This window comes from Neovison vison, chromosome X (genome assembly GCF_020171115.1).
Source record: "Neovison vison isolate M4711 chromosome X, ASM_NN_V1, whole genome shotgun sequence".
Classification (NCBI taxonomy): domain Eukaryota; kingdom Metazoa; phylum Chordata; class Mammalia; order Carnivora; family Mustelidae; genus Neogale; species Neogale vison.
The window spans coordinates 124,128,117-124,141,900 of record NC_058105.1 but is presented as its reverse complement, the minus strand read 5'-3'; the positions used below and the strand labels follow the sequence as shown (position 1 = coordinate 124,141,900).

The 13,784-nt window shown below is 50.8% G+C and overlaps 1 protein-coding gene across 2 annotated transcripts; it reads left to right on the top strand.

Annotated features, from left to right (window-relative positions):
* Positions 1–1,474: 1,474 nt before the first annotated feature.
* Positions 1,475–13,319, top strand: LOC122897072 (holocytochrome c-type synthase). Of its 2 annotated transcripts, none has more exons than XM_044235213.1 (7): positions 1,475–1,612; positions 2,174–2,317; positions 4,658–4,809; positions 7,383–7,531; positions 8,327–8,446; positions 11,221–11,307; positions 11,828–13,319. In XM_044235213.1, the coding sequence occupies exons 2-7, from the start codon at positions 2,206–2,208 to the stop codon at positions 12,024–12,026; spliced, it is 819 nt and encodes a 272-aa protein (XP_044091148.1). In that variant the 5' UTR covers positions 1,475–1,612; positions 2,174–2,205; the 3' UTR covers positions 12,027–13,319. The 2 variants fall into 2 exon arrangements, with proteins under 2 accessions (XP_044091148.1, XP_044091149.1); XM_044235214.1 differs by having other exon boundaries at positions 1,475–1,640.
* The last annotated feature ends 465 nt before the right edge of the window (positions 13,320–13,784 follow it).

Genomic DNA, 13,784 nt, shown 5'->3' with positions numbered 1-13,784 from the left:
AACAAAATACAAGAAATCACTTAAAAATTAGTAGACTGAAAAGAAATTATCCACATATTTTAGAAAAACAGATTTTGATCATTAAAGGTCAGGTTCCCCAGGAGATATACACTGATATAACATAGATTTTAAAATGCTGTCTTGATCCAGTTTGAAGGCCCTGCCTAGTGGCTGGTCCGTTCCCTTTTTTGAGCAGCTGAGTCCGCACTTGCCAACCACCTCCCGTGTTGGGCTCTCATACTCTGAACCACTATACGCTGTGCGCCTGCCCCAGAGCCTGCCTCTCCTGTTTCTTCCCCCTCTCCCGCTGGCTCATGAAGTACTCCAGTGCTCCTGCGTGTGGCACCCCACCGTGTGATGTATAATACCCCTCTCTTGGGACCTGTGAGTATAATCAACTGTTTATTCAATGGCAGTTGTTTCCTGATTCGCTGACTTCACCAAATCTAAATAATAATTAATAAACTTATTAAAATGGTTGAGACTCCAAGAAATGTGCAGCGGAGTGCTCTCATACACAGGAAAGTGACGGGAGGTCGAGGCAAAGGGAGAAGTCGAGCTGTGATGCAGTCACCGTGGAAGTCTCAGCCACTGACACTGGGGGGGCCCTTCTGAGGTGACCTCCTTGAGTCGAGGGCCTTGGGGTTATGTGCCCTTGCAGAGGCCATTTGGAGGCAGCAGCCTGTGCTCAGGGAGGGGATTGACTTTGCCTGATGCAGTTCTCTTTGGCAGAGGACAATTCCTGGGGAGAGGCTCAGCTCAGCGGTGTCAGCGGCTAACAGCCCCCAGCACCCTGGAGATGGTGTGCAGGCCCTAAAGGGCCATCTGGGCATGCTTCACAGTTCCATCACAGTGTATCAAAGATACAGAAAGGCATATGGCTCTTAGTAACACTTTTAAGTAACAAGATGAAATTATCTTAAGACAGAAACAACCATCATTTGTGACAATTTCTGTGATTTCTATTAGTACTGCATATTGCTAACACTACTAGGATTTGTACCTGCATTCCTGGTGGAAAAAATACTAGATTTCTGTTAGAGGTAAGTGAAAATACAGACCTTCAAGTCCGCACACCCAGTTAAGAAGGCCTTGGGAGCCGGAACCTTGATTTGTTCATTTTGGGATCTCCAGAGTCGGCCACAGTTCTGGACTCCTACTGATAGTACTTGAGTCATTGCTATAATTAAAGCTGATGGGATACAGCTTAAAAGATAAAGACTTTTAAAACTAACACCTCCAAAGCAACCCTTCTACGGCTTCAAAGAGCTAGAGTGGGCAGCCTCGTTCTGTGGAAGTCTCGGGCTCAGCCCAAACACTGCCTGCCCGCGCGGGCTTGGAGGGGCGGGGCCAGGGGCCGGCACTCGCACTTATAGGTCGAGGCGGGAGGGGGCGGGCCCGCTTCTTCGGGCTCGACGGAAGCCCTTCCTTTTCAGTCCTCGCCCCGCCTCCTGTGCGCCCGGAAGTCCCGCCTTCGGAAAAGGAAGTAGCGGTGCGCTAGGGCGCCAGCGGTGACCGCGACGTTAGCGGTGACCGAGAGAGGAGAAGGCGGCCACGGTTTGGCGGTTAGAGGCGGGGCCGGCTCCTCGGAGCGGTTCGGGACAGGAGTCAGGTGCGGAGGAGGAGGCTGGCTGAGGCCGGTGGGTTTCGGGGTCCCGGGACTGGAACAGGTGGGACGCGGAGGGACCGTGTGAAGACAACTTTGGCCGCGTTTCCCCCTCGGAGGTCCTTTCCTTCCTTCCTCGAATTCGTTTTCGCACGGTACCCTGCCCTGATTCCCATTTCTTTTCTAAGCCTGGGTCTGAGGGTTTAGTCTGGACTCCCCTCTGGGTCACCACGTTTAGGGCTCCCTGTTCCCCAGACCCACGCTCTCTATCCGTGACGTAGTTTTTTAGAGACCCCATCACCTCACCCCCAAAATCCGCGCATCTTAGAAACGTGACCCTAAAGAATGGTGTGGTTTAGATTTCACACTGTTATTTCCCAAAGGGTATACATTAAAGCTATCTCTCGAAGTGGATACCCTGCTCTGTAGATTTACATCAGAATGACGAGGAAGTAAGACCGTTGGGCAGATTACGGAGGGTTGGACAGATTAAGAAGACCGAGGGAGTTGTCAGAGCCCAGGCATCAGCATTAACCGGTCTTTCTGCTTTGGCACGATTGAGTTTAGAATTATTTGGATTCAGCGCGTTGGTTCCAGCCATGGGTTTGTCTGCATCTACCCCTGCTGTTGCCGTTCAGACCTCAAATGCTTCAGATCATCAGACAGCATCCCCGCCTTCCGGATGTCCCATGCATGAAGGGAAAATGAAAGGTAATTGACCCTTTGTCTAGCAAATAAAAACAAAAAAGAATTCTCGAAAGGGTTTTAAGGAAGAGGCAGCACAGCACGCTAGTGAGGCAAAGAGGGTTCTGTCCTTATGGTGCTACTTTCAAGGTATGTGACTATAAACAAGTTACTTTTCTAAGTTACAACCTGTCGTCCAAAAGGTGAGGATATAATAATATTTCACAGGGCTGTTGTGACAATTAAGACAGTGCACGAGAGTGGAGTGGTGGCTTCATACATTAGCCCTTAGCCCTCAGTTTGCAATCAGAGGTTCTCAACCTGGGTGGCCACACCCATCTCCTCAAGGGGGGGGACATTCGGAAATGTCTGGAAACATTTTTGTTGGTCAAAACTGAGAGGAGCTGGTGCATCTAGCAAGTAGAAACCAGGAGTTCTGGTAAACATCCTGTAGTGCACAATGTACCTCTGCAACAAAGATCTCCTGGCCCCAAATATCAGCAGTGCCAAGGTTGAGAAATCTTGGTCTAGATCTGTCTTTATCTATTAAGGCAACTTTACACCCGTTGCATTATTCATCTTTGTAAAAGTAAGTCATCACTATGGCCTTCCTGCTGTTTCCTTAGCTGCAGAGGCGAGAATGGAAAAGCTGTCTTTTATTCCTCACTGGTCCACATTTGCTTTAGATGCTTTATATAAAAGTATGACCTGAAAAACACTTTCTTGCATTGTACTCTTTGATTCCCTTGGTCATTCAGCAAGAATTTACCCACCGCCCACTCTGTGCCAAGCACCGGCTGGTTTTGTTTCTGCACCGAGAGATAGCAGTGCATAGAACACAGAAATCCTTTGCCTGGTGGAGTACGCATTCTCATCCTCGTACTCCAGTGTGGTTAGGTTTTCTGTCTATTTTATATTCACGAAACTTAAAAACCACACAGTTAGTAAGTGGCAAAGCCAGCAAAAACTCTGTGACCTTGGACAAGGACAGACCCAGTGCCCTTCCAGGGTTCCCTCTGTACAGGAAGAATGGAGACAGAGTTGGACAGAGCTGTGTGTGTATCTGTGCTCAGTGTCCCCGGGTGGATCATAGAGCCCTGAATGTGGTTTGATTTCATTTACTATGTATCCAGAAGCGCTGTCAGTCAGATTTTTTTGCAAAAGTAAAGAATATGGATATCTGTAGGCGACTAATGGGGTTCCTGGTTGTATGGAAGATGTAACAGTATTTTCTCACACCCAGCTGGGATCAGTGACCGTGGAGAGATGGGCATTTTGAATGGTGGAGTGGAAAGCTGGTGGAAAAGTCTCCCTTCACCCCTCAAGCGGACAGCCGTACAGGGTCCTAGGGAATGAGGGTCAGTGAGGAGGAACAGAGGAATGGAAGTGAAAAGAAATTTGTCTTTGGTGTGTATGGGCATCTAGCACATTCTTGGTGTCGCTACTGCTCCCTAACGCAAGGATCCCTTACTGGGGCAGCTGTCTTCTGGGTCATGGCTCTCCAGGTGCCTGCCCCCTCTCGATAGCGGAAGACCCGTTTCTCAGTCCCCACGCTTGCTTCCAGGAGCACCCTGGATTCTTGGGTGTCAGCTGCCCCTCCTGCTGGGCTCTTGTAGCTTCACACCTTCCCTCTTAAGTGGCATCTGGGTCCCACGGGGACTATGGATCATTTTCTTTAATATGTGCCTTTTCTTGCTAAATGCTTGCTATTCACTGATGGGGAATAGAATGCCATCAAGGGGTAGCTTTCTGTGCCTTGTTTCTGTCCTGGAGCAAAGCACAAGCAGGGCGCCATCCGGACTTCGCTCCGGGAGCCTTTTTGAAGGCTCCTCTGCTCAATTCCATCTCCCGTCTCCAGTTCCTGGGGGAGAGTGTTGGTAAGCCCGACGTCCTGTGTCCTGGTCAGGCCGGGCCTTGTCTGGACTCTGAATTGAAAGTCAGGGAGACCCGGTAAAGCATGGCTGGGCCTCTGCTTAGTCTGTTTGGCGGCAGCTCGCTGCCGGGGACCCGTGTGGGTACCTTCTCACCCATCGCTAAAACCGTGCAATGAACAGTACATTTCTCTTGCAAATGTTGAGGTTTTTTTGTTTGGTTGGTTTTGGTTTAGTTTTGCTACAGGCATGACACGATAAGGGAATGAGTACCCATTTCTATTTCAAGGGGAAAGTAAATTTATAGAACCTTCCCCTCATCTACAGGATTTTAGAACCTTAGCTGGTTTAGCCCTTGGCAGCTTGGAACAGTAGAAAGCTGGATTTGCCTTTGATGGTGATCACTGGTCAGAAAGCCAGCTCTTTAGGGCCGGGATTGAGAGAGCCAGATGTCCTGCCTTTGTGGTGACACTGTTTTTGACTTGATTTATTTCAGGCTGTCCAGTGAGCCCAGAGCCATCTAAACCAGCTTGTGAGAACAAACCGAACGCCGTGCCTGCCCACCAGGATCGTGCGTACGAGTATGTGGAATGTCCTGTTACGGGCGCTGTGGCTAAGAATAAGGAGAACCTAGATCCTTCTAATCTGGTAATTCACACTCAGCCCCTCTTCTGGAACTTTTTCTGCAGAGATGTTTTTATGGCCTCCTAAGACAGACTGCTGACTGCTAGGATTCATTCTTCTTTCCTTTTAAAATAAAGAAGTCTGATATTCCATCCACATTGAAACTCCTGAATGCATCACTAATCGTAGTTTCAGAGAGTGCCTCGTAAAGGAAACACTGATCACGAAGTGTCAGAATAGATTGACTGGAAAGAAGACAGAGCAAAGGGATTTTCCTTTAGGGATAATAGAAGGCAGGGAAGTGCCGTTAGGGGTTCCGCAACACTGGGTAAAGGTATTTCTGGTCCTCAGAAACCTCACAGGCACGATGCCTGGTTAGGGCTCTGTTTTCTGGCACAGCCAGGTGCCAGCCTCTGTGAGAGTCCCTGCTGTGGCACAGCGTCAAGTGGCGGCCACCAGTGGAATGCCACTGAGAAAGCAAAGACGAGACAAGCATGGCCTCAACACATTTTGTGATAGTGTAGGGAGTGGAGGTTTCCTGTTTGAAATCACATTTTAGTGGAGAGACAGACATGTTCGGATCTGTACTCTGGAAGGCCAGAACAGGGTGCTTTGAAGGCCAGCGTTGGGGCACCTGGTTGGCTCAGTCGTTAAGCGTCTGCCTTCAGCTCAGTTCATGATCCCAGGGTCCTGGAATTGAGCCCTGCATCAGGCTCCCTGCTCATCGGGAAGTGTACTTCTCCCTCTCTCATTGCCCCTGCTTGTATTCCCTTTCTCACTGTCTCTTTCTGTCAAATAAATAAATAGAATCTTTTTTTCAAAAAAAAAAAAAAAAGGCTAGGGTTAGCCAAAGTGTTTAGAAATCTTGGCTAACATTTGAAGGAACCAGATATACTTAGTCTGGAAGAGAAGGGCGGTGGGATTGTGTGTGTGTGTGTGTGACAACATACATGTCATATATATATGTACACGCATGCACACACATATATAACAGTACCATCAGCTGGGTGGTTTGTAAACGACAGACATGCCATTCTCAAAGTTCCAGAGGCCGAGAAGTCCTATTGGAAGGTGTTGGCAGTTTCAGTAAATTTGGAGGGACACAAACATGCAGCCGCAACAGTCAGTAATGACCTTGCCAAGCTAGAAGGAAACTGTTGTGTTGACGGACGAGATCAGGATCTCCCCACCTTTAGCACTGTTGAGATTTGAGGCTGGGCAGTTCTGTGAGGCGGGGCGCTGTCCTGTGCTCAGCAGGATGTTAGCAGCGTCCGTGGTCGTCACCCCCAGATGCCATGATTCCCTCTTTTCTCAGTCCCGACCACCTAATGTGTCTCCAGACCTCGCGGGAAGTGCCACCGGAGGACTACTGTTCTAGATCGTCTTTCATAGCCTAGTGGGTCAGAACATGGGCCTTTTGGAATCTCCCAGACCTAGACTCTTACTCATGGGATTGTTACCTGTAGCCAGAATATTAATTAATACTAGCCAGCATTGCTTCTGGAGACCTCTGTAGCCCTTGCGCTGGACACCACACGCACACCCCAGTCATCCTCACGCCCGCCGGCAGCCAGGGGTGTTGAAGTCCCCATGTTCAGAGCTGAAGCCACCGAGAATAAGCGAGGGTGCAGTTTGCCCCACATCGCTCAGCGGGGAAGCGGCGGCCCCCAGTGAATCCCAGCTGCCTCTGACCTGTCCTTCAGCCCCCTGTGGTGACGATGCAGGTCACGTGCTCGCTGTGGCGCCTGACGCACCCAGTTCTCCCGCGGCCACTGTTCGAGCTGGGGCCGTAGCGTGACTTAATAGTAAACGGGCATCTGCTAGATCTTCACCCTGGAAACACAGAAGTTCTAGGCCCGGGATTCTCAGCCAGGGATGGTTTTGCCCCTGGGAGGACATGGGTTGTCACAGCGTGGGAGGAGGGATCCAAGACGGTCGAGACCCGGGGAGGTTGCTGAAAATCCTACAGCGCCCAGAACAGACCCCCATCACCGAAAGTTGTCCATCCCCAAATGCCATCGGGGCCTGGGGTGAGAACCCTGGTCCAGGGAAGGTGTTCGCACAACAGTGTTGCTGCCCCTGGCGTCTGGGAGGAAGGATTCTTGCCCCCCTTCCAGTCCACCGGTGCGGTGTCGCCGCTCGTCTGTCTTGTATTCAGCCCCGAGACTGAAAGCATCAGCCAGATCCTAAAAAGTAAAGAATATCTAAAAAGAAAGTGGGGGCACACCTGTACTTTATGGTGCTGTCCCTCAGAAGAGTGAACATTTTTGAGAAGCTCATCGTAGAAATGTTTACAGAAACGTTGGCAGTCGCGGTATTAGTTTTTACTTAATCCTTGGGGAGAAAGAGACAGAAAACTTAAGCACAGTGTGATTTTTACCATTTGTGAGAACTTCAACAAGGAGAAACTTTGGAACTCTGGCTCTTCAAAGTGGCCAGGTGATCTGAGAGAGCTGAGTTTTTGCCGTCACTGGCGTCCTCAGGACCTGTACCCTGAGTGCAATGCGCTGCTTTCCAGAAAGTCGTTGATTAGTATTGTTTGTTTCTACTTTACGTCCTGTTTCCAACATTTTAAAAAATCTGCTTAATTTCTTTAGATGCCACCGCCCAATCAGATGCCGGCCCCCGATCAGCCGTTTGCACTGTCTACTGCGAGAGAGGAGTCGTCCATTCCGAGAGCAGATTCGGAGAAAAACTGGGTGTATCCTTCCGAACAGATGTTCTGGAATGCCATGTTACGGAAAGGGTGAGTGAGCGTCTTACTGAGGGTATAAATTGGCTCATCACATTCATCTGAGAATTAAATGTTAAAGATGTTTTCATCCCCAAACACCCATCAGTATATAACATTCAACTGATTTTTCAGACTTAAAAGAATTTAAATTCAAGGCCAGTGTATGAGCTGGGATTCTCCAGAGAAACAGAACTAAGAGGATGTGTGTGTCCTTATACATAGAAAGAGATTTATTTTAAGGAGTTGACCCACGTACTTATGGAGCCTGAGAAGTCCCACGGTTTGCAGTCAGCAGCCTGGCGACCCAGGAGGAACTGATGTTTTCCCTCCAGGCCAGAGGCAGGAGAAACCAGGGTCCCGGTTGGAAGGCAGTCAGGCAGGCAGAGTTCTCTCGTGCGGGAGGTTCATTCCTGTTTTGTTTAGAGCTTCAGCTGATCAGATGAGGCCGCCCACGCTACGGAGAGCCCTCTCTGTTTGACCCGTTCCAGTGTTACTCTTGTCCAGAACACCCTCAGACACACCCAGAATAATGTTCGACTAAATACCTGCCCCCTGCGGACTAGTCAGGTTGACACAGAAGATTAACCCATCATAGCCAGTAGCCGTTTTTAAAAATACAGTTACATAAAATACTTGGAAAAAGTTGAGGAATCACTAATCAGTGGTACTTACTGAAAAAGTGTCACCTTGTGGTTCCTTGGTATGTGAGTGAGTGGTTTTTGGTCACTCGGTGAAATGAATATGTGGGATGGTTTTATGGCATTCTCGGTAAGGTTTTATTAAGTTTTACCAGACGTTCTTTCCTAGGTGGAAGTGGAAGGATGATGATATTAGTCAGAAAGATATGTATAACATCATCAGAATTCACAATCAGAATAACGAGCAAGCTTGGAAGGAGATTTTGAAGTGGGAAGCCCTTCATGCTGCGTAAGTATGTTTGAGATCTTTTTTAAAAAGCCATCCTCCCGACATCTTTCTTACTTCATCTCTGCTTTCTAGAGTTTAAACCTTTTATTCAAACAACGTGTTACTCGAATAGAACATTTTATTTATTTATTTATTTATTTTTAAAAGATTTTATTTATTTGTCAGAGAGCACAAGCAGGCAGAGTGGCAGGCAGAGGGAGCGAGAGAAGCAGGCTCCCCGCTGAGCAGGGAACCCGATGTGGGACTCGATCCCAGGATCCTGATGATGACCCAAGCCGAAGGCAGTGGCTTAACTGACGGAGCCCGCCAGCATCCCTCTAACACAGCGCTTTCGGCAGCAGGCCTGCTTCAGTGACTGGTGGGGTACACTGCTCCCACGCAGCTGTGTGAGAGGCAAGCATTTCACTGTGCTTGTGGATTCGGTGGGTCCCGAGTGCAGAAGGTACAGAGCAGGGATGGCTTGTCTGTGCTTCCGACGGCTCGGGCCTCATCCAGGTTCTGATCAGGGATGGCTTGGCAGCGCTGGGCTGGAATCCTCTGAAGGCTGGACCGTTCACTCGTCTGCTGATTGGTGCCCGCCGTCAGCCAGGACGCCTTCCCCCAGCCTCTCACCGTGGCTGCTTCAGCTTCCTCTCACCAAGGTGGCTGGGTTGCCTGAGCTAGAATTCCAGAAAGCTCCAGGGAAGCTGCATCTCTCCTGATGACCTGGCTTCAGCTGTCCCGCCAGCCTGCCCAGGTTCAAGGGGAGGGACCTTGGACTGCACCTCTCAGCGGGAGGAATCCTGCGGTGCCTCGGGAGGAATCCTGTGGTGCCTCGGAGGCGCCGCACGTGGGATGGGAGATGGCACAGTGCTCTCCGCCCCAGGGCTGAGGAGAAAACCAGTTCTGTTCCCTTAGCCCTATTGACTCCCCAGCTGGATTAAACATCAAGGGTAGTCTTAGCCCGTGGGCCTCCTCCTCAGAGGGACTCGGTGAATGCAGTCGAGTGTGTCGGCAGCGATGGACCGTCAGTCTGTTCGAGTGGTGGGGTGGACCTCGCACTTGAGCTGCGTCGGCCTCACCTGCACGTTTACTGAGACACTGAGTGCCGGGCCCCCACCCCAGGGTTTCTGATTCCGTCGATCTGGGCTGAGGCACAGACTTGACATTTCCATAACAACATAGATGCTCCTGGTTTGAGGAGGCCCCTTTGAGAAGGGGTGGGGAATGTCAGCACAGATAGCGGGATCGTGGATTGCTTTATCACAGGCGGATTACATTTTAACTTCCTGATAGGAGGCTCCTGGGTGGTTCAGTGGTTAAACGTCTGCCTTTGGCTCAGGTCATGATGGTGGAGTGTGGAGGCCCAAGATGGAGCCCCACATCCGGCTCCCTGCTCAGTAGGCAGTCTGCTCCCTCTCCCTCAGCTCCTCCAGGTTGTACTTGCTCTCTCAAGTAAACAAATAAAATCTTTATAAAAATAAAACATAGGGGCACCTCAGTGACTTCGGTGGGTCACTGCCTTCGGCTCAGGTCATGATCCCAGGGTCTTGGGTTTGAGCCCTGCATCAGGCTCCCTGCTCGGCAGGAAGCCTGCTTTTCCCTCTCCCACTCCCCCTGCTTGTGTTCCCTCTTTTGCTGTGTCTTTCTCTGTCAAATAAATAAAATCTTTTAAAAAATAAGTTCCTGATAAAATGTGGTTAATTTCTTGGCAAAAGTCCCCGGAACGATTTGGTGTAGGTGTCCTGTTGTTTTTTTTTAAACACTTGGACTCTGAGTTTCATTAGTAGCACTTGCTGGATGTCGGTGGCCAGGCACCAAGCCCAAGAGGGGTCCCTGTGAGGAGGGACCGCCGCAGCAAGCAGGATTCCCTTCTGGCTAAGCCGAGAGCAGCAGGACTCCGGGCTGCCCTCCCTCAGCTCACTCGTGATGCGAGCTGCGAGGGTGGTGCCCGAGCCACAGCCCCTGCCAACCACTTGTAGCGGGACAGAGCAGAGAAGACAGGCGAGGACGTGCCACTTTGACAGTTTCAGCCCCCCTTCTAGTCGTTTTCCAGGGTCCCTCAAAATTAGGTCAGCCTTTTAAAGACCCCTGCAGCAGCTTCCAGGGACCCTCTTGAGAAGAGATGCTAGTGAGTCATTGATAAAGCAGGAAGCAAAGTGACTCCGATGGGCCTCACAGTAGGGCTCGGGCACCCTCGGGCCTGTTCTCCCGCCCACGTCCTTAGGCCGGTACGGCTGAAGTCTCTCCTAACAGTGATGGCAGCTAACAAGATCGGCCCCTATCCCCTATCCCGTATTTACTTACTTAAAGGGCCAGCGCAGCACGGATTTCATTTGTTCTTAGGGATTCTTGCAGCATTTTTCTTCTTGAAGCCTTGCTCATGGGTTTCAAATGAAAGAAAAGATTTTCATTTATTTGTTTTAAAAAATCCAGCTGCAGGGTGTGAAAGTCAAGTGTAATGCTCAGTACTTCACATTTCTTTTCTTTTTTTCCCCCGAGAATATGCCTCTCTATCCCCCCCAGCAGACTCGAAGTGCACTTCTGCCTCCTGGGAAGGCGCAGATGCTCAGAGTGCCGGGGAGGGTGGAATGCACTTGATCCAGGAGCAAGGAGCAGCATTTTTACCGAATAGGGATATTTCTTTGAGCTGTCCTGAAAGTTCCCTCACTCTGTCAACGTGAAATTATGTAAAATGCATGCAGAAAACTGTGTGTTGTTAAGAGACGGCAGTGCCGCCTTTCTCAACGGAGGGGAAGTATTTTAATAGGCTTTTCTTGCTTGGGACTTTCTAGGGAGTGTCCTTGTGGTCCATCATTGATCCGGTTCGGAGGTAAAGCGAAAGAGTATTCACCGAGGGCGAGAATTCGGTCCTGGATGGGGTGAGTGGCGCCGCAGAAATGTTCCCGGCGCGCCCTCCACTCGTGGCACCCAGGCCAAGCAGTCTCAGGACTGCGGGGCCACCTTCCAGAACGTTCCTGGCACTCAGCCAGAGAGTCCTTGCTCTCCCTCAAGTTTGCCCGTCGGTGGGCGGGCTTCTCCGGGTGCCATGCGTCATTCCTGTCTGATTGTCGTAGCCCTGAGTTGAGTTGCCTTCTGTGTTCTCGGAACTGCCCTCTCCCTCCTCCTGTGGTCTGTCTGCGTTCGGGCACTTAGTCGCCCCCTTTCCTTCCCGCCTAGGCCGCTTCTCAGCTCGCACTTGGAGCTCTGCAGCATCTCCGCCACCTCCCCGGCCCAGGGCTCTTCCCTGCTGACCGCGTGGCCTTTGTAGACAGATGAGCCGTCGCCTGACCTGGGCTCTGCATGGTTCCGCGGCCCGCCTTCCCCCGAGCGTCACCTGCCAGACGGAGGTCCGGCGCCCGGGAGCAGGCGTCTCGTGCTCAGAAACGTGTTTCATTTCAGGTACGAGTTGCCTTTCGACAGGCACGACTGGATCATCAACCGCTGCGGGACAGAAGTGCGGTACGTCATCGACTACTACGACGGCGGGGAGGTCAACCAGGACTACCAGTTCACCGTCCTGGACGTGCGGCCCGCCTTGGACTCGCTGTCGGCCGTGTGGGACAGGATGAAGGTCGCGTGGTGGCGCTGGACGTCCTAGCCGCTGCTTCGCCAGAGATGGGGAAATAGAAACTATTTTTTTCCGAGCAATACATTAAACTATTTCCCCAAACTGAATCGCTCTCGTGATGTAAGGGGGGGCGGCAAGTGAGCGAGGCCGCCTTTCGCGGCCCGCAGCGAGGGTGCCCCGCGCCGCGTTCTTTGGTTTTTACTCTACCCAGTTTCTGGCGGGTCGTTGCGGGTTTCCTTCCCACTTGGCTTAAGTGGGAAGCAGTCCCTTGGTTTCTCCTTCGGCCGTGGTATTGCCTGTGTATTTAATCTAGAAAAGTGAACAGCGTCTGAAAAAGAACGTTTGTCGTGTGAAGAGAGCTGCTTTTCCCTTCAGTCTCTCTGGGGTACGTGAGACGCACACCTGGAAGCCCGTTCTGCGGAGGAGCTTAGCTGGCCGGGTGTTGGAACCAACGCTGTGCGGCACAGATAAGTGGTTCTGCTTTGGGAAAAGTCACCAGCGTCTTGCTGTCCCTGCGGGAGTAGCGTGCCCTTAAGAAAACGCAGAGCTACCCGCCGGCAACGGACTCCGCAAACGGAGGGGCATCTTGGCTCCAAGTTCTCAGCGATGAGAATTTCTCAGGCTGGACTTTGTTCTAGAATAGTTCAACTCCCCCCTGGTTTGAGGATGCACGTGCATTGAGATCTATGTTTTCACTTTTTAAAGACTTTAATTCCCACTATCCTGCTGCGAACCACAGCTCCCAGCAAGCGAGTCTCGTTGCCCGCGGCCCCTGACCCGTTTCCCCCACACCTGAGCCCGTTTCTCCTCCTGCCCGAAGCCCGCCTCCCCCCGCCCCCGCCGGCCTCACCAGAGCCTTGAAAGCTGGGCGCGCATCACAGCAGCAGGACGGTCCCTCTCGAAAATGGGATTCCGTTTTGTTGAATGTTAGGGTTCAGAAGAAGAGTATTTTTCCCAGATACACGGTGTTAGCATCAACTCGCTCTCTCGGGGCAGATTTTCTTTAAAAGCGCTCTAAGTTGGCCGTTGAAATCCTCTCTACCAGTGATTCATAAACTGATTATTCTCCTTACAGCAGCATGTTCCCGGCGACTGTTGGGGTTTTTCTTAAGTGTCAATAACATTTCGATTTCCTTGGAGTCTAGCGTTAGGTTAGCAGAAGGAACTGGCAGTCTGGAGTGATTCGGTTGGTACCGATTTCTTTGTTGTGTCAGTTTTGTGTGCTGGTTTCAAAATCCAACAACTTGAAGCTCTTCTACATGTCAAAATATTTGTATATTTTAAAATAAAATAAAGCTGATAGTTGACAGGTTTGGACTTTAAGAGTTACTTTGCGTGTCGCAATCATTTCTACAGAGATGATCTTTGCAGAAGTCGGGCTGTAGTCTCCCTTCCGGCGGCCATTCTCTCCTCACCGCGGTTCAAATGGCTGAGAAAAGGAATTACTGTTGCCATATTTTGGTGGGGGGGGGTCTCAGTGCTGCTGGATAAGTATAGGATGAGGCATCATAATGGGAAAGTGGTGTAACTGGAAGCTGGAAATTGAGCCACAGGTGGGCACCGCAGTTCTAAAGAGCCAGACTAGTTAGTTCCTGAGAAGAGCCATGCCTGCGGGAAACTGTCAAGCAAAGCCAAGGACAGGTCACCGGTCACTCCACCTTCCAGCACTTCTGGAGAAGACAGCCTACTAGGTTTCGGAGCTCGGGGGCTAGATCATGCTTGCTCAGTCCGGGGGTCAGTACTTCCCTCCTCTGACAGGAAGTCTCATTTAGAACTTGGAATTCATTT